The 23,125-nt window shown below is 37.4% G+C and overlaps 1 protein-coding gene and 1 pseudogene across 2 annotated transcripts in view; one reads left to right on the forward strand and one right to left on the reverse strand.

Annotated features, from left to right (window-relative positions):
• Window positions 1-2,982: 2,982 nt before the first annotated feature.
• Window positions 2,983-23,125, forward strand: part of DARS1 (aspartyl-tRNA synthetase 1) — a 68,595-nt gene continuing 48,452 nt past the window's right edge. The window contains exons 1-4 of one of the 2 annotated variants that reach the window (XM_069473158.1): window positions 2,983-3,166; window positions 5,128-5,185; window positions 8,673-8,765; window positions 20,041-20,143. In XM_069473158.1, coding sequence (XP_069329259.1) covers window positions 3,101-3,166; window positions 5,128-5,185; window positions 8,673-8,765; window positions 20,041-20,143 — 320 coding nt within the window. In that variant the 5' untranslated portion in view covers window positions 2,983-3,100. Of the gene's footprint in view, window positions 3,231-5,127; window positions 5,186-8,672; window positions 8,766-20,040; window positions 20,144-23,125 lie in introns of both variants that reach the window. The other variant, XM_069473166.1, reaches the window with a different exon arrangement.
• LOC138386623 (nucleophosmin-like) lies at window positions 15,779-16,628 on the reverse strand (annotated as a pseudogene).

Genomic DNA, 23,125 nt, shown 5'->3' on the forward strand with positions numbered 1-23,125 from the left:
TACCTCTAGAAATGAAGGTGGGGAGTGGGAGTTATAATAGGGACTATTTTGGGGAAAGCTACATGAGAAGCGTGATCCCCGAATCCCTCCCTACTCTGTTGGCAAGAGTCCTCTCCTACCCTGTGGGTACTTTGACTTCCGGAACTGGGTACTATACCCAAACTAGGGATACAGCACCAAAAGTAGGGGAATTTGGTGACCAAATACATACTGGATAAAAAAATATTCCTAACACTAGCAAACCTTTGGTCTTACAGCAGGAGATTATAAGAAGTTTTTTTTTTTTTTTTCCTGAACAATCTGACCAGCCAAAGGGAAAGATCTAAAGATCCTGACACCCATCAAATGGCCCAACAAGATCATCATATAATAAAACTAAAAATTGACAACCGCCCCCATGCAAATGCTGAGAGCTTCTAATTAGCTTTTTAGTCCCACCTTTGACATAAGCAAGCAATCAAGGATTCACCAGACAGCTGAGGTAAGTCTGTAACATGGAAGATAGAGACCAAAGACAAACAAAAAAGCAACTTGTAAGAAATGGGCTATGTAAAGAGAACATTTTAAAAATTTTACTCAAAAAATCACTTTATTAATATGCTCAGTAAGATGAGAAGATTTTACATACATGTTAAAAGATTAGGATTCTATTCCTTTAAAGGACCACTCAACAAAAAATGTGCTTTAGGAAGCTGTGAACATGATGACAAAAATGAGAAAGCTTCAATTGAAAGATTAGAAGATAAAATTAAAGAAATATCTTAAAAGCAGATCAAAAGGGTAATAAGATGGAAAATGGAGAGAAATGATAAGAAAATTAGAAGATCAGAAAGGCCAATGTGTGAATAATATTAAAGAAAGAAAGACAAGAGGAAATGGAAGGAAAAGAATCATCAAAGAAAATTTTCAAGAAAATGTCCCAGAACTAAACGAGTTTCCAGATCGAAAAGCCCACTGAATCACCAGCACAATCATTAATTTAGACCCACAAGCTATTATACATTATGACATTCCAGAGCATTAGGAACAAAGAGAAGGGCCTTGTGAGCTTCTGTTTTTCCAGGGGTAAAAGAATCATATACAAAGGATCAAGAATCACAATGGTGCTTCAGACCTCTTAACAGCAACACCCAGAATGGGTCCTGTGGGTCCATAGGCCTACCCATAAGTCATTTTCCCAATACCTAAATGTATCATTTGGGATAGATGTATTGGTAGTTGGCAAAGCCCCACATTGATTCCTGTCAATACAGGAAAACACAAGACAACCAAGGCTAAGGTCAAGGCCTGAATGATTCCATCAGTAAAGCTATAACACTCCCCTTTTAGATTTAGACAGTTTATTACTTAGATAGACAGTGAAAGGAAAAGTCAAAAGTTCCAGCTCTCTATGATCCTTGTCCCACACACCAAAAAGGACAATACTGAAACAAAAGGGACCAGATATCTGCAACTTGAGTTGTGGGACACCTTGTTGCTAAAGAGCTACTTCTCAACTCCAGCTAAGCAGTTTTATATTCTGCAGCTCCACTGAGGGAGGAGGACAAGAAGTCCCATACTTCATCAGAACCTGAGAGGTGATGAGAAACTATCCCATGACAGCCTCCGAGGGAAACAGGGAAGTGAATGTGAAATGGCCTCCCTTCCTCTCATATTCCAGGAAGATCACAGAGTGTTCTCCCAATATTCAGATTAGCTGCAGTTCAAGCCCTTGCCTATGTGGCTTATTTAGATATCTGCAAGGTGGCTAGGGTGACACAACAGAGCTGCTCCCCTACAGTTTCTTGGCCTGTGGAATAAGGCTACCATACCACAGAAGCCTAAGAGGAAAACCCTAAAATCGCTTCCCCAGCACCCAACTAAGATAGTAAATCACAAACATCACATCCCCAGGGGAATGGCAGAATTTAGTGCAACCCGTAAAGACCTGATGGTTGGTAGTCTCCGTCATATTCCTTTTGTCACCAGTACGGTTCCTGCAAAAATCAGACAGATTCAGGAGGTTGACATTAGACTACTGCAAATTCAACCAAGTCATAATAGCATCAGTTAACTGCAGCTGTGGTATCTTTACTAGAGCAGATTTATGAGACTTCAGGCATATGATACGCAGACATTGATCTGGCAAACACTTCTTTTCTATCTTTATCAAGAAGGAGGGCCAGAACCAAGAGTATACATTTACAGTCTCACTATAGGGCTATGATCTAAATAAGAATAATCTATCAAGGAAAGGGAGCCGAAGGAAGAAGTGCATGGAGAGACCTCATGGACAGATGGAAAGACAGGATCCCCACCCTAGCAAAGGAGTAACAGATGGGATTTACATTCAGATTTTACAAAAGCCTAATTTGGGGAGATTCATCCACTGAACAACCAACACTATGCACTGCCTCTAACAAGGCAACAGATCCAGGCAATCAGTGCAATTGTGTGGGGTTTGTTGTCGTTGCTGCCATTGTGTTTATACCTCTCTTATCATTTAGATACCTAGCGGTACCCGATCCTGCCTTAGCAAGCCAATTTCACCCCTGTGTCCCAACACGCAGTGCAATGGTTTGCAGAGAGGCCTCCTCTGACCCTAAGCAGCTACATCGCTGTTGGGAAGAGTGAGCTGGGAAAGTTCAAGAGAGGAAAACCGAGGCCTGAGCTGGGGTGGGTATTTTAGTGAATAGTCATTGGTTAAAGCCGGGAGGAGTTGAAAGCGCTGGAAGGAGATGGAACAGAAGTTGAACAGCCATGAGTTGCACCACCCCACGGCGTGGCAACCGGCACCCTAGGGCCCCGCCCCTCAGAGTCAATCTGCGAAACTTTAACAAACTCTCCGGAATTCCCTCCAACTCCGGGAAAACTTCCGTAGGGGGCGTGGCAGGAGGGGGAGGAGACTCGGCAAGCGGCCGCCGGCGCTCCGGGATCTCGAGATAGCCGGGGCTCTCGCGATCTTTCCGAAGCAGCCCCCTCCACGCGGAGTCCGAGCGCGTGTGCTGAGGTCCGGAGGGCCGGGAGGGCGGAGACTGTGCGGGAGGGAGAAAGCCCCTTTGGCCTGCCCTACGGAAGCCTGCGAGGGAGGGTGGTGTTCACTGCCCAGTTCCGTGTCCTGATGCCCAGCGCCAACGCCAGCCGCAAGATTCAGGAGAAGCCGCGGGAGATCATGGACGCGGCGGAAGTGGGTTTCCTCTTTTCCCGGGCTTGGGAGGACAGACCCCTGGGCCGGCCAACGCTGAGGGAGGGTGAGCTGGGGGCTCTGCCTTTGGGATCCTTGTCGGCACTTTCCCTGCGGGCCGCGGGCCTGGCGTCCGGGCGCCCAGAGCCCCCACGGGGCCTCCAGGGCTGTTGCCCTAGCAGCGGGGCCAGACCCACTCCGGACCGCATTTCTCACAGGGTCACCTGGGAGTTCTGGCCCACAATCAGCGTGTCCCAGGGTAGGGTGGACGTGAAGCACCTACTGCCCCGGAAGTAGGAGCCACGGGACCACCCTTTAGCTTCCCTGGGTTCGGCACGTTCTGCACGTAATGCACCGCCCCCCCAGGAAAATCGAATAACCGCTAGTAATTGATACGTCCTCAGCCCTCGTGTTCCCAGTGTTTTGGCAAGTAAAGACACTACTTAGCAAAACCGTCTGCCAATATGTTTAATGATCGTTTTCTATGTGACAGCTTTAGAGAGTACATGTCAATTTTCTTTTCTCCCTCTGAGTGACCCAGTGATGTGGGTAGTGATGGTTGCAGAGAAGGCATTTGAGGTGAAGTGACCCAAAATCACGTGGGATTGGTCCTAACAGCACGCGTTCCTTCAGTGCTTTTCAGAAATCAAAGTTCCAAACCACTCTAAATGTTGTGTGTGCTGTAATACTAAACCTCAATTCCTGCCTGGCTCCTGATTTTTCTGTTGAGGAATTCTTAATTTGTGGTAAACTACTTAAGAAATAGTTCGTCTTGAAATATCAAATGGAATAAGGGTTGCTGAAATAAGAATAGTACTAATTAGAATGGATGACACTTTTTTTTTTTTTTTGTCTTCACACTATTTAACCTGTTTATGCTGCCCTCAGGCTTCATTGTGTGACTGTATCTCTCTGGCTGGGGTTATCTTTGTCCCAATGTGTATTTATTTTATATATTTGGAAGAAAAAAATTGTTCAGTAAGCACCTTAACATATTTGGTTTATCTTGGTATACTAACAAAATCCAGTATCCTCCAGATCTAAAAGAGGGGATTTCAACAGGTAGCTGTAGAGTGACAGAAACTCATTGTTTCATACGGATTTAAGTTACCTTGAAAAAAATCTAAGAATAAACTAGCAGTGCACTCCTGCGATAGCAGAGTAAGGTAAACAGTATGGCAGAGTTAGGTCATTTTATAGCTAAAGAGATATGAAGAGATCATTTTAGAGGTAAAGTAAGATTAAAATAAAAGGCCACATATCTATTTTATAAATATAGTTTGTTAATAGTCTTTACTTTAGGTCTCCTGTTTCCTGTTCCTAACTCTAAATCTGTAACAAGAAATTTGATATAATTATACTGTCAGTGTTGAACCCTTATAACCTGGGATCCTAAAGCTAGTTTTTAGAGACAGGAAGCTGGTGGAGTTTTTGATGATGTTTTACAAAAGGAAAGTTGTAGCTAGCTTTTACCCAGCATCTCCAATTTCTAAAAACTGTGGACATCTGGTGCTCAGAAAGCTTACCCAGAACTTTGGTTCTCTTTGAACATCTCTTCCTGTAATAGGAAGTTAATAAAACTGCGGTACTTCATCCTCCTCCCTTCATAGAGGAAATATATATTTCTGCTTTGAAGTAGTTTCATCCCCATTTTGAAGAAGGCAGTTAAGATGTGTTGTACATGTGTGTAAATTTTATCTGAGAGTGCTGTTAAGTGTGGTATATCCATCTAGGAGTGGTGAGCTTAAAAACAAACTAACCAGAAACTGGGTGCTTTTCTTTTTTCTATAGAGTACATATGTAAATGAACGATAGATTTCCACATTATAAAACTACTGACTTCTCTGGATTAATAAAATGATCCTGAAAATTAAATTCATTTTTGTATCATTATTTGTATTTATGTGTTTACTATGCTATTAGTCTTTACATAAAAAGTCATGATGCAAAACCTTTTTTTATAGGATTATGCTAAAGAGAGATATGGAATATCTTCAATGATACAATCACAAGAAAAACCAGGTTAGTGGCTATATGATAATAAATAAAGCTTTTTTTCTTTCTACTCCAGGAAAGTTCTTCATAAAGTTTTAACGGTTGGCGTAACTAAAGACATAACTCTGAGGGCATAATTCTGGAAAGCTTAAATGACTTTAGTAACCCCAAGTAGATGCTATAACCCTGTGTAAACATTGTCAGTTTAGGGTTCCTAATCTAGAAAAGAAAGAAAATACTTTAAATGAGTATTATAGGTTAAATGGCATATTTTAAATGGTAAATTACATATTAAAAATGTTCCTAAACACTTAGGTAAGATTTAACTGTGGTGTAGGGGATAAAAGAAGAGTAGCTAATAACTGCCTTCATCACATGCAGCCTTTTTGCATGCTCTAATGAAACTACCTCCTTTACTCGACCCCCACCCCCACACCAACTTTTCTGACTGTTTTGGCTATTACTTACTAAACAACTATTCTGCTTGACTCTCCAAACATTTATTTTCTCATTTAATCCCTAAAACATCCTTAAAAACTCAAAGGAACCAAAGTTGAAAGATAAGAAATTTGCCTCACATAGCCGGAATCTGCCAGATACGGGATTAGAACTAAGGCCATCTGACCCTAGAGCCCATGGGTTTTTCCACCCTTTTGTTCCCTTGGCAGTACTGTCATTGGAGTTTTAAAGGCCCTCCTCCACCACCACCCCATTTTGTTTACTCTTAGACGGAGTGGGAATGAAACTAACTATTCTTAGACCCCAGTCTGTCACAGCTTCCTTTTTTGTTAATGTATGTTGACATCTTTATATTTTTTTTTTTTTTTGAAATTGACTTGTCTCATGTTGTTTCTCTCAGACCTGTAGATTTTCTCTTTGTAAATGTTTGCCTTTTTTTTCTATTTTATATGTGTAATTTCAACAGACTTAGTCGGCTATTTAACAGTCCTTTTTCTTTTGGTTGGACACTTCAAATGCTACAGTGAGCATTTCCTTTGAGTGTCATGTCAGTGCTCAAAAAGCTGTGGACTTTGGAGCATTTCAGATTTTTGGATTATGATGTTCGACCTATATAAAATGGACTACGATGCTGTGATTAGGGGATGACATTCCCCTGCTAAGGCAAGCAGTAGGAGACACTGGGACTTTCTTTTCAGCTTGGGTATTACTCACCTGGATTTCCTTGAGATGTAGCACAGAGAAGTTCACTGGAGTTTGAAACTTTTACATAGGCCCCAAGCAGCTGTTGACATAATTGCTGTTCCTATTTGGCCAACAAATCCACAGACTGCCATGTTCTTCCACTTACAAGTTCCCCCCACCAGAGGGAAAGATAACCCATGTATGTAATATGATTATAGTAACATAAGAATAAAATTCTACCTTTGGTTTGTACATCTGTAAAAATCCTAATACTTTGCTCAGCATGGTTTCCTTTCTCATCTGCTTCCATTTCTCCAAATTCCTTCACTCTAGTGCCAGTGACTCTTAAAGGTATGGGATAGGCACTAGTTTTTCAAACTGAAACCCTACTGCCGCTGATCATTGACTCAGCCAGTCATACTGGTGGAAGTATAACATGTGCCTCAAGTATGTTGGGATATAGTAAAGGTTGAGGACCCCTATGCTAATTAATTGGGATGCCACAAGAAAAGAAAGATTGTTACCCTTTTTCTTTTCCAAATTACTATTAAAATTACCCTAATCTTCATGTAAGTTTCTAAGTCCACTCTTTTAGATTTATGCTATCAATTTTGTATGGTTTTGAGTTTTGGTTGCCCAGTTAGTAAACCATTACTTTTTCAGACTTGGCATTTTCAAATATACCTTTTAAACTCTTGTGCTGATTTATTTGTCTTTTGTCTTTTATGCTTTCTTTTGCCTGAGTTTACAGGGCAGACTTGGAAGTTGGCTTAACTCATAAAATCTGTTGGCAGTGTTTTGCAGAAATCGTGCTGCAATGCCAGTGGCTTTAACATTCCCCTTTCATTCTCTTTTCTTTTGGCCATGAGAATCATGGTATTCTATAAAGCAGTTTCTCTATACAACTTCGTCTTCAGGAGACAAATTATAAATACATTTAGTCAAAGCAGGTAAAATATACAGTACTTATTATTTGACTTAATTATAATATCCCAAAAGGCTTTTTTTTTTTTTGAGACAGTCTCACTCTGTTGCCTGGGCTAGAGTGCCGTGGCGTCAGCCTAGCTCACAGCAACTTCAAACTCCTGGGCTCAAGCAATCCTTCTGCCTCAGCCTCCCAAGTAGCTGGGACTACAGGCATGCGCCACCATGCCCGGCTAATTTTTTCTACATATTTTTAGTTGTCCAGATCATTTCTTTCTATTTTTTTAGTAGAGACAGGGTCTCGCTCTTGCTCAGGCTGGTCTCGAACTCCTGAGCTCAAACGATCCTCCTGCCTCAGCCTCTCAGTGTGCTGGGATTACAGGCGTGAGCCACCGCGCCAGGCCTAAAAGGCATTATTCTTAATATTGTAATGCCATGTCTATTGCTATGTTTTTAGCTAATACTTAATTTTTTTCTCTGATAAAATTATCGCATATTTAGAACAATAACAAAATGATTCCTGAATGTTGTATCATATAGCTGACTTTACATAATAGTTGTTTTGTTACTGTTTCTTGTTTGGGGGACTCCAAATGGTTGTAATATTTTGTCTAGTATTCAGAGACATGATAGTTGGGGTTCACATACAGCCAAAAGGCTCATATAACTATAGGAAACAAACTATGAGATGACACCAAGCATGATTGAAGTAGCATCTTCAGGGCTTTCTCCGCCTTTTAGCTCTGCTTCCTAATTAGGATATTGGCCTCATTCTCTCGTGCTGGAAACTCATGGAGTGGGAAAGGTGGTGGGTGCAATCCTGGGTCTATACCGTCTCAGCTCAGTTACCCCAGGAGGAGAGCTTCATCCAGCATCTGTATATTAAGTCCCAGAGAAGGACTTTGATTAGCTCAGTTTGAGTAAAGTGCCCTTCCCTGGATCAGTTACTGTGTCCTGGGGAATGGAGTACTACAACTGTCCTTCCCTGTGGCTTACTGACTTATATACTATGACAGACAAGCAAAAGTGCTCCATGTCTACTTAGGAATAGGGAGGTGAGGACAGGCTGTGGATGGCCTTAAAAGTCACTGAAGTGTTCTATTTACATTTTGAAACTCTTTGACTGCAATGTAGACTAAATTAGAAGGGGACCAGAGGATTGTCAGTTAGGAGGCTATTACTATAGTTTAGGTAGGAGATAATAATAGTTTGGCTTAGTGTTGTGGCAATGAAGATGGTAGAGATTTGGATGGATTTTTGAGATACATGTAGAAAGTACAATTCACAAAACTTGAGGCAAATTGCTTATGGAAGGTGATAAGACATTGTTGTCGAAGATTGAGAATTTAAGATGATGCCAAGTACTTATGCTAGCTGTCAGACAGAAATAATTGTGATCTCTCTTTGTACATTCTGAATTTAAAAATTGTTTCACTATTTTTTGCAGATCGAGTTTTGATTCGGGTTAGAGACTTGACAGCGCAAAGAGCTGATGAAGTTGTTTGGATGCGTGCAAGAGTTCATACGAGCAGAGCTAAAGGTAAGATTGATTTAATGGTTAAAGTCATTTTGGTAAGGACTCTGAATTTTTGGTCTTGTAAATTCTTCACAAAGTAAATCTTTAAAGACAAAACAAAACATATAATTGTTTTCTTTCTTAAATCACTGTAAAGTATTAGCCCATGGTTAATCAGTTTTAGGTTCCTGTAAGACATCATTAAAAATAATTTGTCACTGAAGACTTTGATGAAACCTATGACTTCAAGCTACATTTCTAGCATCTCTCAAAAGTTTAATTATTTAAGGGAGGAGTGTTTTTGAGAAGCTTCTCATGTTTTAATATTCTTACATTTTTAATTACATAGTTGAAGAGAGAGGTGGAATGGAGATAAGGATAAGACTGGGCTATTCAATACAGTATAACCACTGGCCACATGGAGCTATTTAAATTACCTCAGTCACACTGGCTGTATTTCAAGAGTTTGATGGCCACATGTGGCTAGTGGCTCCCATACTGGACAGACAGCACAAATACAGAATATTTTCATTACTGTTGAAAGTTCTTTTGAACAGTGCTGAACTAACAATTTAGCATTAACAACAGACAAGAAAGATTAGAATAATTTAAATAAACCTTGGTTCTTTAGGGAATACTGGCCTATAAGGATAACTGAGGTGAACTGAAACACATCAGATATGTTTAAATTCATAAATTTATAATAATGTTATGGTAAGCAAAAAACCTAGTTGATCACCAGTGGAACCAGTTCGTTTTGAAAACTGGTAAATAAAGGGAAAATATCATTTTTGTATGGATTGTACATCATTGGCTAACCAAATGGTAGATGTGGGGAAGTATCTGTTTAGAGAACTATTCCAGCTAATAAAATGAAAAAGGAATGTTAGAACGTCACCATTTTGCCCCTAGTACATAATCTAGACATTGATCATCAGTGATTGCTAACATCACAAAAGAGAAATAATCAGAAATATTTTAGATATACTCATGGAAGAACACCAGCATCACCTATGAAGTAGTCTTAAACCAAAAATTGTACCTAAATTTCATTAAGTCTTTAGATACAATTATTAATTTACAGGAACACCACAGGACAAAGGAGTATGTTAAATGATAATGGGATGCAATCAGTGAAACTCAAACTATAAGAAACTACTGGGCAAGAACAACCTGTTCTCTTTTAAAAGTAGATTAAAAATGGTTTTGTTCTAGGCCAGGTTTTTTGCTTATCAGAAATAGATGTTGAATTTTACCATACTTTTTTTCCAGCATTTCTTCCGCTCAAAATATAATTGTGTTGTGTGATGTATATATAGAGAGGTTTATTATGCTAGTCACTCTGCTTTTGTGTTTGTTTGAAATTTTTCATATAATAAAAAATTTAAAAATACAGTTGATGGATTTCATGTTCACAAATTCACCTACTGTCTAAAATGTATTGGTAACCCCTAAATCAATTCTTGCAGGGTTTTCTTGTCATTCTCAGTCATGCCAGACATGCACATTTGCAGAGTGACAAAAAATTTGCCTCACCCAGTACACACATTCCAAATTAAAGTCAAACACAATGATACTCTTCCTTCTTGTTTCAGCTCTTGTACTGTAAATAAATGTCCTTTTCACAGGCTATTTAAGGCCACATTTTTGCCTTTTTTTTTTTTTTTTTTTTTTTTTTTTTTTTTGAGACCAGGTCTTGCCTGTGTTGCTTAGGATAAGGTGAAGTGGCTTAATTCACAGGCACTGTGATAACACACTGCAGCCTGGAACTCCTGGCCTCATGGGATCCTCACACCTCAGCCTCCCAAGTAGCTGGGACTACAGGGCACACCACTGCTCCCAGCTTGATTTTTGCCTTTTAAAATGGCCCCCAAGTATCCTCCTAAAGTGTATTCTGATGTTCGTAAACACAAGAATGCTGTGCTGTGCCGTGCCTTTGGAGAAAATACATGTGTTAGATAAGCTTTGTTCAGGCATGAGTTACAGTGCCCTTGGCTGTGAGTTAAATGTTAATGAATCAACAATATCTATTAAATAAGGTATCTTTAAACAGAAACATACACAAAACAAGATTATGTATTGATCAGTTGACAAAACTATTGTGTCTGTAGGCTTGAAGGAACTTAACCTCGTGTTTCCCCTATGAGCAATGATTGAATATTCCCTAATTCAGTGTTGTGGCAACTTTATAGAACATAACTGCCACAAATAACAAGAATCAACTATGTGTAATTGTAGTGATTTACAATAATGGATTTCTTAATGTTGAAACATTTTTGGATTCTTGGCATAAACTCAATTTGGCAAAAGTGTAAATGGTATTTTTTTAGTACAGTGTTATTTAACTTTCAGTTATATGTTTTTATCCATAATATGGTTTTTATCGCTTTTAACTGGAAAATCCTATTTTGTTTTTAAGTTACACTTATGTAAGTTACCCAAGTAATAAATTAATACTATCATATGAATTTTTCAAAGAAAACAGAAATAGTGATATTTCCTTTTCTCTTCTCTATTACCTATCCTCTGCACTAGCCTTTTCCATTCACTCTTACTAATCTGTTCAGTGCCTTTATAAATCTTTGTTTTTAATGTGTATATGCACACACACAGTGTTTTGTTTTGGGTATGTTTTTAGTGTATCTTATTGTACTTTACATATTACTTTTCAACTTTTAAAAATCAATTAACAATGTTTCTTGGAAATGCTTACATGATACTGGTTATAGGTCTACATGGGGCAGTATTTCTCCAAGATAGATATATAAAAGTGAGATTGGTGGGTTAAAGGGTATGTATATGCATATTTAAAATTTCTAATAACAGATTATCCTCCCAAAAGGCTTTAATCAGTTATATTCCCACAAGTATGTGACAGTACCGCTTTCTCTATATCCCTGCTGCTATGGTTTTCATATTTGTCCCCTCTGAAACTAATGTTGAAACATAATCTCCACTGTGGCAGTATTGAAAGGTGGGGCCTTTAAGAGATGGTTGGATCATGGATTAATGGTTATCACGGTCGCAGCATTAGTGGCTTTCTAAGATGAGGAGAGACCTGAGCTAGCATGCTCAGCCCTCTCACCGCCTTAGGACTTTATAGAGAGTCCCCACCAGCAAGAAGGCCCTCACCACATGTGACTTCTCAACCTTAGACTTCCCAGCCTCTAGAACTATAAAAAGTAAATTCTGTTTTCTTATAAATTATCCAGTTTCAGGTATTCTGATATATAAGCAACAGAAAATGTACTGAGAAAATTGGTACCAGGAATAGGGTGTTGCTGGTAACAAATACCTAAAAACGTGGATGCAGCTTTGGAACTGGGTTATGGGCAGAGGCTGGAAGAATTTAGAATAACAAGCTAGAAAAAGCCTAAATTCTGGTGAGGGCTTGGAAGACAAGAAGACTAGGGAAAGTTTAGAACTCCTTAGAGATTGGTTAAGTGGTCACGATGAGAATACTCATAGAAATATGGCCAACAAAAGCCTTTCTGACGAGGTTTCAGATGGAACAGGAACACGGTACTGGACACTGAAGTAAAGGCCATCCTTGTTATAAATTGGCAAAGAACTTGGCTGAACTGTCCATGCCTGAGGGCTTTGTGGAAGGCTGAACTCAAGAGTGATGAACTAAGGTATCTGGTGGAAAAAATAATCCAAGCAGCGAAGCATTCAGGCTGCTGTATGGCTACTTTTAACTGCTTATATTAAGCTGCATGAGGAAAGAAATGACTTGAAGATGGAATTTATAATCAAAAGAGAAGCAAAGCAGAAAATTTGGAAAACTCTCAACCTGGCCAGATAAAAAGTGAAAAGTGTGTTCAGAAGGGGAAACCAAGGGTGTAGCCCAGCAACCATTTCCCAAAGAGATTAGCACAGATAGAAGGGAGTCACTGGACTTCCGGACTTTTGAGTTAGTGCTGTAACAAGTTAAGACTTTGGGGGTATGGGGATGGAATAAATACATTTGTTTGTAAGTTGAGGATGGGGGCAGGGGTGGAATACTATGGTTTGAATGTTTGTCCCCTCAGAAACTCATGTTGAAACTTAATCCCCAATGTGGCAGTATCGAAAGGTAGGGTCTGTAAGAGGTGATTAGGTCCTGAGGGTTCTGCCTTCATGAATGGATTAATACATTAATGGATTATCTTGGAAGTGCCATTAGTGGCTTCATAAGAGGGAAGACCTAAGGTAGCATACTCAGCCCCCTTGCCGTATGATGCTCTACACTACTTCAGGATTCTCCAGAGAGTTCACACCAACAGAAGGCCCTTACCAGTTGCAGCCCCTCCACTTGGGACTTCCCAGCCTCCAGAAATGTAAGAAATAATTTTCTTTCATATAAATTACCCAATTTTAGGTATTCTGTTATAAGCAACAGAAAACGAACTGAGACACTTGCCAGTAGTGATTGTCAATGTTTTTGATTTCTACCAATGTAGATTATCTTTAAAAATAATTAAAATCTTATGTTCTGAATTTACAGAAATCCTGATTGTAACAACTTGTATATCTTACATAAGAAAAATTATATAAATAAATATGACTTACTTAGACTCATTCCTGTGCTTTAACTCCAGAAGTAGTAACATACGAAAAGCTGGACTTGGAGATACAATGTATGCTGGCAATTTGATGTAGAGCAAAACTTTGAGAAACCATGAATAAGGAAATGGCAGTATCAAAGTTACAGTGTCAAAAGTATGACAATTAGAATCCTGTTATGTAAAATAAGTCTATTTATATAACAAAAGTCTGTATGTTTTTTCCTTAAGGACAGTTTTCAACATTTTAAAAATTAAAATCAGATTTCTTACAGTAGCATTATGTATAACCTCCCTAACGTGAAGTGTTCTAGATAGGAGCAAGGAAAAACTTTTAATGATATGCTTTAAATTGATTTCTTTCAAGCATGAAAGTATCTGAGCCTAAGACTGTATATTGAAAGAGTAATTGGAAAGTCTGTGGTTCCTTCTGAATTTTGTACATACCTTGTGGAAGTCATTGACACAAAATAATTCTTTCAATACTATTCTTTCTAAAAACTTATTTATATTTTCAAAATAACTAGGGTTTTTTTGGTAGTCATTTAATACCATGGATGAGAGCTTCAGCTTATATCCATGCAAGAACATTTTAGAGGAAATAATAAATGGAAAATATTTTAAACTGTTTAGGTCTTTGTTGTTTTAGTCCCTGGTTGATTAATATAAATGAAAGAAAATATTAATGTTGAATATTAGGAACTTAAGGTACATTATCTAAATAATGAATTCAAGAGCTTAGCAAGTTAAAAGACAGCAAAAAGAGATGAAAACATAGAATTCGCTCCACGTCTTTGATAACCCAGCTCTCGAAAATGAAGGCCCACTTCACTGCTGAGTCATCACCATAATGGAACTGAGAGTAAGCCCTTTGCCCTCAGTACCTACCGTGTTTGTTCTTCAGCTCAAAAATAAAGACTGCACTATAAAGGAAGATTTCCAACTTTATATTTTTCTAGAACGGTACTCCTGTGCACTGCCTCTTCTAAAAACTTAAACTGCGGCATAAATTTTAAAGCGTTAAATACTTTAAAATATCTAAAAATAGTGAACTTATTCAGCAGTTTTGAACATTGACTTTCTTTTATTTTCTGTAAGCTGTCTTCTGTGTTGGAAAGTTCCAAGAAGAAAGATGAATAATGTGTAACAGTTGATTAATCTGTCCTTTAAAGTTCCTATACTAACTTATGCAGTGAGAACTTTTTACTAAACTGAGAAATTGTATGTTTGCTTCTTAGAATAAAAAATAATATATAGGTATGGTAAAAATCAAAATTCACAGTTGTATCTCCTCCATCCCACCAGTCTCTTCCCCACAAAATAACCAGTTGTTTCTTGTATATCCTTCTAGGAAAAAAAAATACACATTTACAAGCATAATCATATCCTTGTTTTTTTTTTTTTTTTTTTTGAGACAGAGTCTCACTCTGTTGCCCAGGCTAGAGTGAGTGCCATGGCGTCAGCCTAGCTCACAGCAACCTCAAACTCCTGGGCTCAAGCGATCCTCCTGTCTCAGCCTCCCGAGTAGCTGGGACTACAGGCATGCACCACCATGCCTGGCTAATTTTTTCTATATATATTTTTAGCTGTCCATATAATTTCTTTCTATTTTTAGAGGTGGGGTCTCGCTCTTGCTCAGGCTGGTCTCGAACTCCTGAGCTCAAACGATCCGCCCACCTCGGCCTCCCAGAGAGCTAGGATTACAGGCGTGAGCCAACGCGCCCGGCCTGTTTTTTAAATTTATACAAAAAGGATCGTGTACACACTGTACCTCCTTATGTCTCAGTATATTTAAAGTAGTGTCTTGTAAAACATTGAACTAATCTAAATAGTACTGTGTGTCACCAGCCAAAGCCAGAAAAAGAACAATTTTGGTTACTAAACCATGGCAAGAACTTGGTCTCATTGATAGAGGTAGTCTGAGTGGACAGTTCTATTTACCAGTAAACCAGTACTGATTTTTGTTCTGAGCCTTTCAGAAATCTTCTTAAGTGGACCATCAAGTTCTAGTATTTGGAAGTACTTTGAACACAGAAAGCTTGGGGACCATAGCATTAGTCATATGTAGATCTGTTCCAATAATGAAGACTGTATAAATATGAAATAAATGATAATAGAACTTTCATTCTTTTATATAAATAATAATATGAATGTCTTCCATACTTAATTTACTTAACCTATATTCTAAGACGTGCTTACTGAGTCAAAGATAACATTTTTAGGCCTTTTAATGCTTATTGCCAGATTGTTCTCTAGAAGCATGGTGCAAATTTGCCTTGCCATCAGAGAAAGTTTTTTTTTTTTAATTAAAGTACTGAGTTTATTTCACACATATATTTTTGTCTCCCCACCATTTCCATGTCTCACCATGGCTACTATAGTGTCCTATCATAACATTCCATACATACTTAAAACCAAGCAAAGGGTGGAGTTCCATCTTTTTAGAAACTAAACAGGCATTTTGTACATTAACAAACTGTTTAAACTGTTTTCTTAAAGAAACTTCTTCCACTGCCAGAGGTCTTGAATAGCCTCCTGGTCAGTCATCCGGAAGCAATTCTTCACATAATTGATGAATTTGGCTTCCGCTTTGGAAAGAGAACCACCTTTTTCTATACTTGCTTGCATTTTTCCCTTGATGTCTTCTACAGAACTAGATCCTTTTGGTGTTTAGGAGTTTTTTCCTGTTTTTTGAAGGATTTTGATCTTGGTGTTGATGGTTTTTAGTCTTTTCCATTCTGGTTTGATTTTTGTGCATTTTTGGCTGGAGTATCTCATACAGATTTCTTCACTGGAGCTTTTTCTTCAGTTTCCTCGTCATCAAAATCATCATCATCTTCATCGTCATCTTTATCATCTTCATCAGCAGCAGATTTTACTTTCTTCTGTGGAACCTTGCTACCACCTCCAGGGGCAGATCACTTTCCAGATATACTTAAGAGTTTCACATCCTCCTCCTCTTCACCTTCTGACTGCAGCTTCTTCCACAGCTACTAAGTGCTGCCCACTAATAAGCACAGGCCGTGAACCACACTTCAACTGTAAGACCATGGGCGGGGGGTGTTATTTCAAAGCCCCCAAGGGAAACCGTTGGCCATATAGACATTTTCAAAGTTGCTAGTGTTACCTTAATTGGACTGCCTTCAGAATTCATTGCCTCTGCTTCAGCAGTGTGCAATTCATCCTTTGTACCAGCCCCTAAACTGACTGTTCTGAAAGATAACTGGTGCTCATTTTCATCATCCACATTAAAGTGATAATCTTTGTCAGCCTTTAGTTCACAACTGAAAAGATAGTTCTGGGGCCTCAGGGGCCTCATGTCCATGTGCATCAAATCTTCCATGGGATGGTGGTACACACTTAGGGAGGAGAGAAGGCAGACAGAGATACATGACTGCTGCTCCAAAGAACAGCCTAGCAGGATGGAATTACCAGGGCCATCGGAAAGTTTTGAAGGAACATTTTTACTTAATTCTCCCAAGCATTGGATAGTATTAGATTTTTTAAATTCTTTGCTCGTTTGAGAGGTAAATAATGTGTCATCATTATTTGCTTCAACTTATGTTACTTTCATTACCAGTAACATTTTTTTCTTTATACTGTTTTTACTTACTATGGTTTTCTTCTTTTTCCTTCAAATTACCTGTGCTGGTTTATTGCCTGTTTATCTATTGAGTTCTCAGAGATCTTTTCTCATAAATCTTTTAAGATCTTTATGTATAGGTTATGTGCTATTCAGCAAATATTTTTTTCCCAGAGTGTTATTGTTCTTTTGATGTTTTTTTTTAATATAGACATGCTGTCATTTTTAAACATAGAATGTTCTCCCCTCCTCTATAGTGCAGTATAATATTGTTTCATTTTTTACTTGGTTTTTTATTTGTTGGGTTTTTTTTTTAATCTCCTGAATTCCATCTAAAACTAGAATTTCTTTTATCTAATGGAGTCTGTTCTCAATTCTTTCTTAAGCTGCGTTGATCTGACTATTTTTGTGCTGGTACATTTTTATGTACTATGTAGGTTTATAATATAATACGCTCATGGGACTGGTCTCACTACTTTACCCCCTTCTTTCCCATCTGTTGCCTTTTTTTCAATAGGAAGAGATTTAATTTTTAGAATTACGTCTATTAATATTAAACATTTAAAGGGAACAGTGAGCATTCTTTACCCATAACCATTGATTTCATTATTTCTCTCTAACTGGCATGTCAAATCTTAGGAGGTATATTTGCTTCTATGTTTGAGCCTCCTACACCTTCCCAGGTTCTATTTACTGCTTGTGTTTAGTCTTGAACCTAGCCAAGATTTCCTTTCAGCCTTTACCTTTCTTCTAAACTTACCTCTCTGTACAGTTCTCTTAAAAATTTTTTTCTGATTAGAAAAGTAGTATATATTTATTGTAGAAAGTTCAGAAAATACAGGAAAATACAAAGAACAGAATAATTTCCTATAATTTCACCATCCATTGGTAGCCACATTTCGGTGTTTTTCCTGTATGCAATCAATATACTTCTTACACAAACAAAATTGGGATTACACTATACTCAATTGTGTTTTTATCACTTACATCATTTTTATGTGTATGTGGTTTTACCACTTTTTTCCATCTAATCTATTCATGAGTGTCTACCAAATATTTACCTTTGTGTTCCCAGTACCCAGCGTAGTTTTTCTGTATAATCATCTCGCTACAGAATGGAAATGATAATCTTCAAATAAGTAGCCAGTGGTAGTGTTGCTATTAATAATAATTAATAGTTAACATTAATTGGAGTCTGCCACAACTTCAAACATATATAAAATCCTCAAGATTATAGAAGAAAACCCCATAAGTAGTATACTATCATTTTTCCATTTTATAAATGAAGAACTGAGACATAAAATGGTTTAGTAATTTTCCCACAGGCCCCTTCATAGGAAGTGTTAGGATATGATCCCAGGCCTTTTGATTTCAAAGCTTTTATTCTTTTTTTTACTAAACAGTTACACTAAATGTTAACCTCTAGTGCTGACCCGTAGGCATTTTCTTATGCCCACTCTTTGTAAGTCCTTCAGAGCTTTCCCTTCTCTCTCTAGGTCTTTTGTGTAGCATTGGAGTTCATCACGGGCTGACAGCTGGGTCTGTGCTGCCTCTGTCTGCGCTATTAGAGCAGCTAAAATACTCTGACTAAATGGTTGCTTAGCCTAGCGCTATTGTACGCATCTTCCATTTCATGCTAACATTCTATTCTAAGTGGGGTGATGTCTGGCTGTAAGTTAGTAGTAGTTCCTAGGATAATGTCATTTTGATCCATCTGTAAGTTTGTCTTTGGTAACAACCTTTGTCCATCCAATATTTTAAAATCCTTTTGAATTTGTTTAGTTATGTAATACAACTTTCTTTTTTAAGATTTTACTTTGTTTATAGTCTATGTTCTATGGCTTAAAAGAATTAAAAAGAAAGATTTTACTTTGTGACTGGATCACTCAAAAAGAAAAGGGAAAATTAGTGTCTTTTTAGTGATTAAAAACCTGTCAATCATACATGGCTTCGAAGGCAATAGATTATGTCTGTGTCAATACTTTATTTGTAGCCTGGCTTTTTTTGCTCACAATTGCTATCTGACTTGCATTTCAAATCATATATGTATGTTGAAAGTAATAACTGTAAGTCTGCTTGCATTGTTGCTTTCTTTTTTCTTTTTCTTTTTGCAAGGGTAATTCTTAATGTAAAAGATAATTCTCAGTTTAAAAACCAAAATCTTCAGCTAGGCACAGTGGCGGGTTCCTGTAGTTCCCACTACTCAGAAGGCTGAGGCTAGAGGAGGATCACTGGAGGCCAGGAGTTTGACACCAGCCTGGGCAACATAGCGAGAGTCCAGCTCAAAAATATATATATATAAAATCATCTTATGTTTCACAGAACAATCTGATGTGAAAAATGGTCATTTCCCAGAATTTGATCAGAGACTTTAAAAGGGTTTGCATTGGAGGAAAAGGGATGGATGTCACACGGATAGCTAGTAACTAAAATATATTTTGAGTGATATTTTTCAGAAGGTTAAGAATAAGGAATGTCAGTTCTTTATGAAAAGACGGGGAATCAAGAGGCCTAGGATATATAAAAATAAAACTGGTTATGGGTCGTAAAGAAAATGATTTTTTATAGACAAAGTAAGTTATTTGGAGTTTAAAAAAAAGTGGTACTATTGTAAAAAATGAAGGATTAGGAAGATAAAGGAAAATAGAACATGAAAGGAACTAGCCTGTCAATCTAAATGCACTTTGCTGGAAGAACTCTATACATGGACCACCCCCATAGAATACTTGTGTCCTTGTTATTAAGCACTTTATTAGCACTTTTGTGACTACATTATTGAAACATCCATGGTAGTTAGTACAGTGCCTTTGCCTATAGAATATGCTAGCTATTGAATGAATGTTGGAAGTGATCTGAAGTTATTTGAAATTTGTTTATAAATGCAATAACAAAATAATTTTTTATTTAGAATATTTTTTTAAAGTAGTGATTTGCCTGTGTTCTTACAACAAACACATTAAAAGCATTTTTTGTTACTTATAATAGGAACTTGGGTTTCTTGGCAGTTGAATATGAAGGTTTTGGCTTTGGAAGCCAGATGAATACACATGTGTATGTGCCTGATGAGTATAGTAAATTTTGGTCCAATTTTAAAGTAGAGAGCATTTTCCTTCTTTGTAAAACCTGAAGTAGCATGTCCTTAATACACTTGTGTTTTTTCTGTCTTATTCAGGGAAACAGTGCTTCTTAGTCCTACGTCAGCAGCAGTTTAACGTCCAGGCTCTTGTGGCGGTGGGAGACCATGCAAGCAAGCAGATGGTTAAATTTGCTGCCAAGTAAGTAAGCAATTATATCCTGTTGTCAGAATAAACAATGGTGGGAACCAAGACTCCCAGGGGTTTGGACCATTTTCATACATTAACATCAATGCTTCGTTTGTTTAAAAATGTAGTTATTTAAATTGTCAGTTCAGTGTTGCTGAATACATTAAACTTACAAAAGAGAAAATATGGAGCACAGGCTTGAAATTCATTTGGAACTGCTGAAGCAGCACTCTCTATAGACAAGTCACATTTACTTTCAAGTAGAGTAACAAAAAGCCTGGCAGCCTCAACATAGCAGAGCAACTTTATTTTGTTGTGTTTGTTGAGCTTCATTTCCTCCCTCCCTCCCCAGTTTGAGATTTGCATATTGAGCAACAAGTTTTCTAACTGAATTAATAAAATTATATAAAATAAAAGAATGTAGTTTTGCAAATGATTCCCTCCCCAAAGAAGTAAAACAAATGTAACATGTTAACAACTTTTAACTTTGACACCAAAAAGGTTTAGGGAAAAAAAGGTAAAAATGCCTTTTCACCCATCTAAAACTCTTGTCTGGCCTAGAGTTCCTGTAGAAGCACATTGTTTTGTTCATCTTGAAAGAGGCAGGATATGGAGGTAGAAGTGTGGTTGTGCGTGCTGTGGCTGTGAGGTAATAAGAATAGTTTTACTTGGTAGTTGGGGATGTTGCTAGTTTTGTTTCATGCTTTTCTCAATTTAATCCAAATTTTATTTCCATGATAATGATCTAAGAAGACATGGGAAAATTTGATAGTCTTTACATTTTAAGAAATAAAATAATTTCATAGGTATGAAAGAAAATTCAATTGGAGTAAATGTTATATTTTTTCTGTTGATTTTTTTAATTTCTGCTCTTTAGATATGGAGCTAACAATTTTATGGAGAATATATTTTCCCATTAAACTGCATTACAACCTCAGTTACATTCTTAAAGAAAAGAGTCTAGTATAAAAGTCTTTTAGGCCGGGCGCGGTGGCTCTCGCCTGTAATCCTAGCACTCTGGGAGGCCGAGGCGGGTGGATCGCTCAAGGTCAGGAGTTCAAGACCAGCCTGAGCAAGAGCAAGACCCCGTCTCTACTAAAAATAGAAAGAAATTATCTGGCCAACTAAAATATATATATAGAAAAAATTAGCCGGGCATGGTGGCGCATGCCTGTAGTCCCAGCTACTCGGGAGGCTGAGGCAGGAGGATCACTTGAGCCCAGGAGTTTGAGGTTGCTGTGAGCTAGGCTGACGCCACGGCACTCACTCTAGCCCGGGCAACAGAGTGAGACTCTGTCTCAAAAAAAAAAAAAAAAAAAAAAAAGTCTTTTAAAAATCCCACTTATTTATAGTATTCACTGAGAGGCATTTTACTTATAAGTGGACAGTCAATCCATGTGATGTCTTTAGAAGTAGACACATTAAAGTAGTCCACGAATAAGTTATTTTGGATCTTTTCAGAAACGCCTGGGACTTGACTAAGTAACAGAATTGACTATATCAGATGTCAACCAAAGCCTAATAGCTGGAAGAGCTACTTGCAAATGGTCTCCCAAGCAGAACTTAACTCACTAATGCCCCAGTAACATATAAAGAAAGGCTTTCATCTGAACGGAATAGCATAAGGGTGATCTTTCTTTTAGACAAGGAAAGAATTTAGATAATTTAGCCTAGATTCTATAACTCCTAAAGTGGAGCTCAATCAAGACCTAGATGCAATTCAAGATTAACAATTAAGTTGTGACTTGATTTTTTTTTAATAGCAAAGAGCATGTAGCTATCTTTAGTCTCTTAAAAAAAATTGGACTTTATGTAATTAGCAACCTGTGGGAAAAGGTTGAGCTGTTGCAAATTATAAAGCCTTTGGTTATATACAAGTGAATGGAGCCAATTTTATACAATAGGATCAACATGTGGTATGTAGATTATAGTTATTTAACTTTTGGCACTTATTAAACCTGAGTAATTAAGAGTAGGTGTATTAATGGCTTTTGCTACCTTGTAAGAAAGGAAAATTCTTGTGACTAAGACTCCGGTGAAAAATAATGGGTTTTTAATTTTTGTGGTGGATTGATAATTCTCTTAGGAACATGATTTTATGTTCCAGATGGGTCAATCAGCTTGTCTTTTTTATTTGGTTTTAGACTATACTTCTAAGGCAGTTGAGAAATACTGATCATTCTTGATACTTCTAGAAGTCTAGGGCACATTTCCTTTCTAACAGAAACCTAGCAGTGTGATATTTATATTCAAAGTACCAATTTTTAAAGAAGAAAATGAAAAACAGAAAAATTTTGCATTGAAAATTGTTACCTGCTCTATTCATGAATAATAATAAATCCAGTGAAGTAATATAAATCCAGTGAAGTAATATAAATTCTAAAGAACTTTTCTTATTTAGGAAAAAGGTTTATGGGTTTTCTTCATCCTTCAAAGTCATTTTTCTGAAAATTATCCTTACTGGCTAGGCTTAACATGAACAGTATTTTATTTTCAATGGATGTGCATTGATTCCATTGTGAATACAAAGTTTAAGATAGCTTTCAACACATTTCTTTGAGGTCACTTGCTCTGACAGTACTGGTTGATGCACTGACACTTACATAAAACAAGAATCTAAGGTGTATGGTTATTGTTGAATCATAAATAAAAAATAGAAATTCCCCTATTTGATATTAACATGAAGTGAAGAATTTTTGTAACCTGCTGTGGTCTAAATATATTTGCTATTGTTATTATTGTTGTTATTCACTAACTGTATTCATTATTGTTACACCATAATGCAGAAACCCTCAGTTCATATGGACATTTCTATGTTTTTTAAGCATGGAGGGATTATTCAATTTGCCAATGTGGCACCAGAATGAAAGTAATTATTCACTAAAATTTTTTAAACATTTGAGAGTAAAGTCTTCTGTTTGTCTCTCCAACTGAGCTTTTTAAGAAATTTGGCTTCAGAATTTTTTTGTCTCTTTTTAGTGTTGTTATTTATAA

This window comes from Eulemur rufifrons, chromosome 1 (genome assembly GCF_041146395.1).
Source record: "Eulemur rufifrons isolate Redbay chromosome 1, OSU_ERuf_1, whole genome shotgun sequence".
In the NCBI taxonomy this organism is placed as follows: domain Eukaryota; kingdom Metazoa; phylum Chordata; class Mammalia; order Primates; family Lemuridae; genus Eulemur; species Eulemur rufifrons.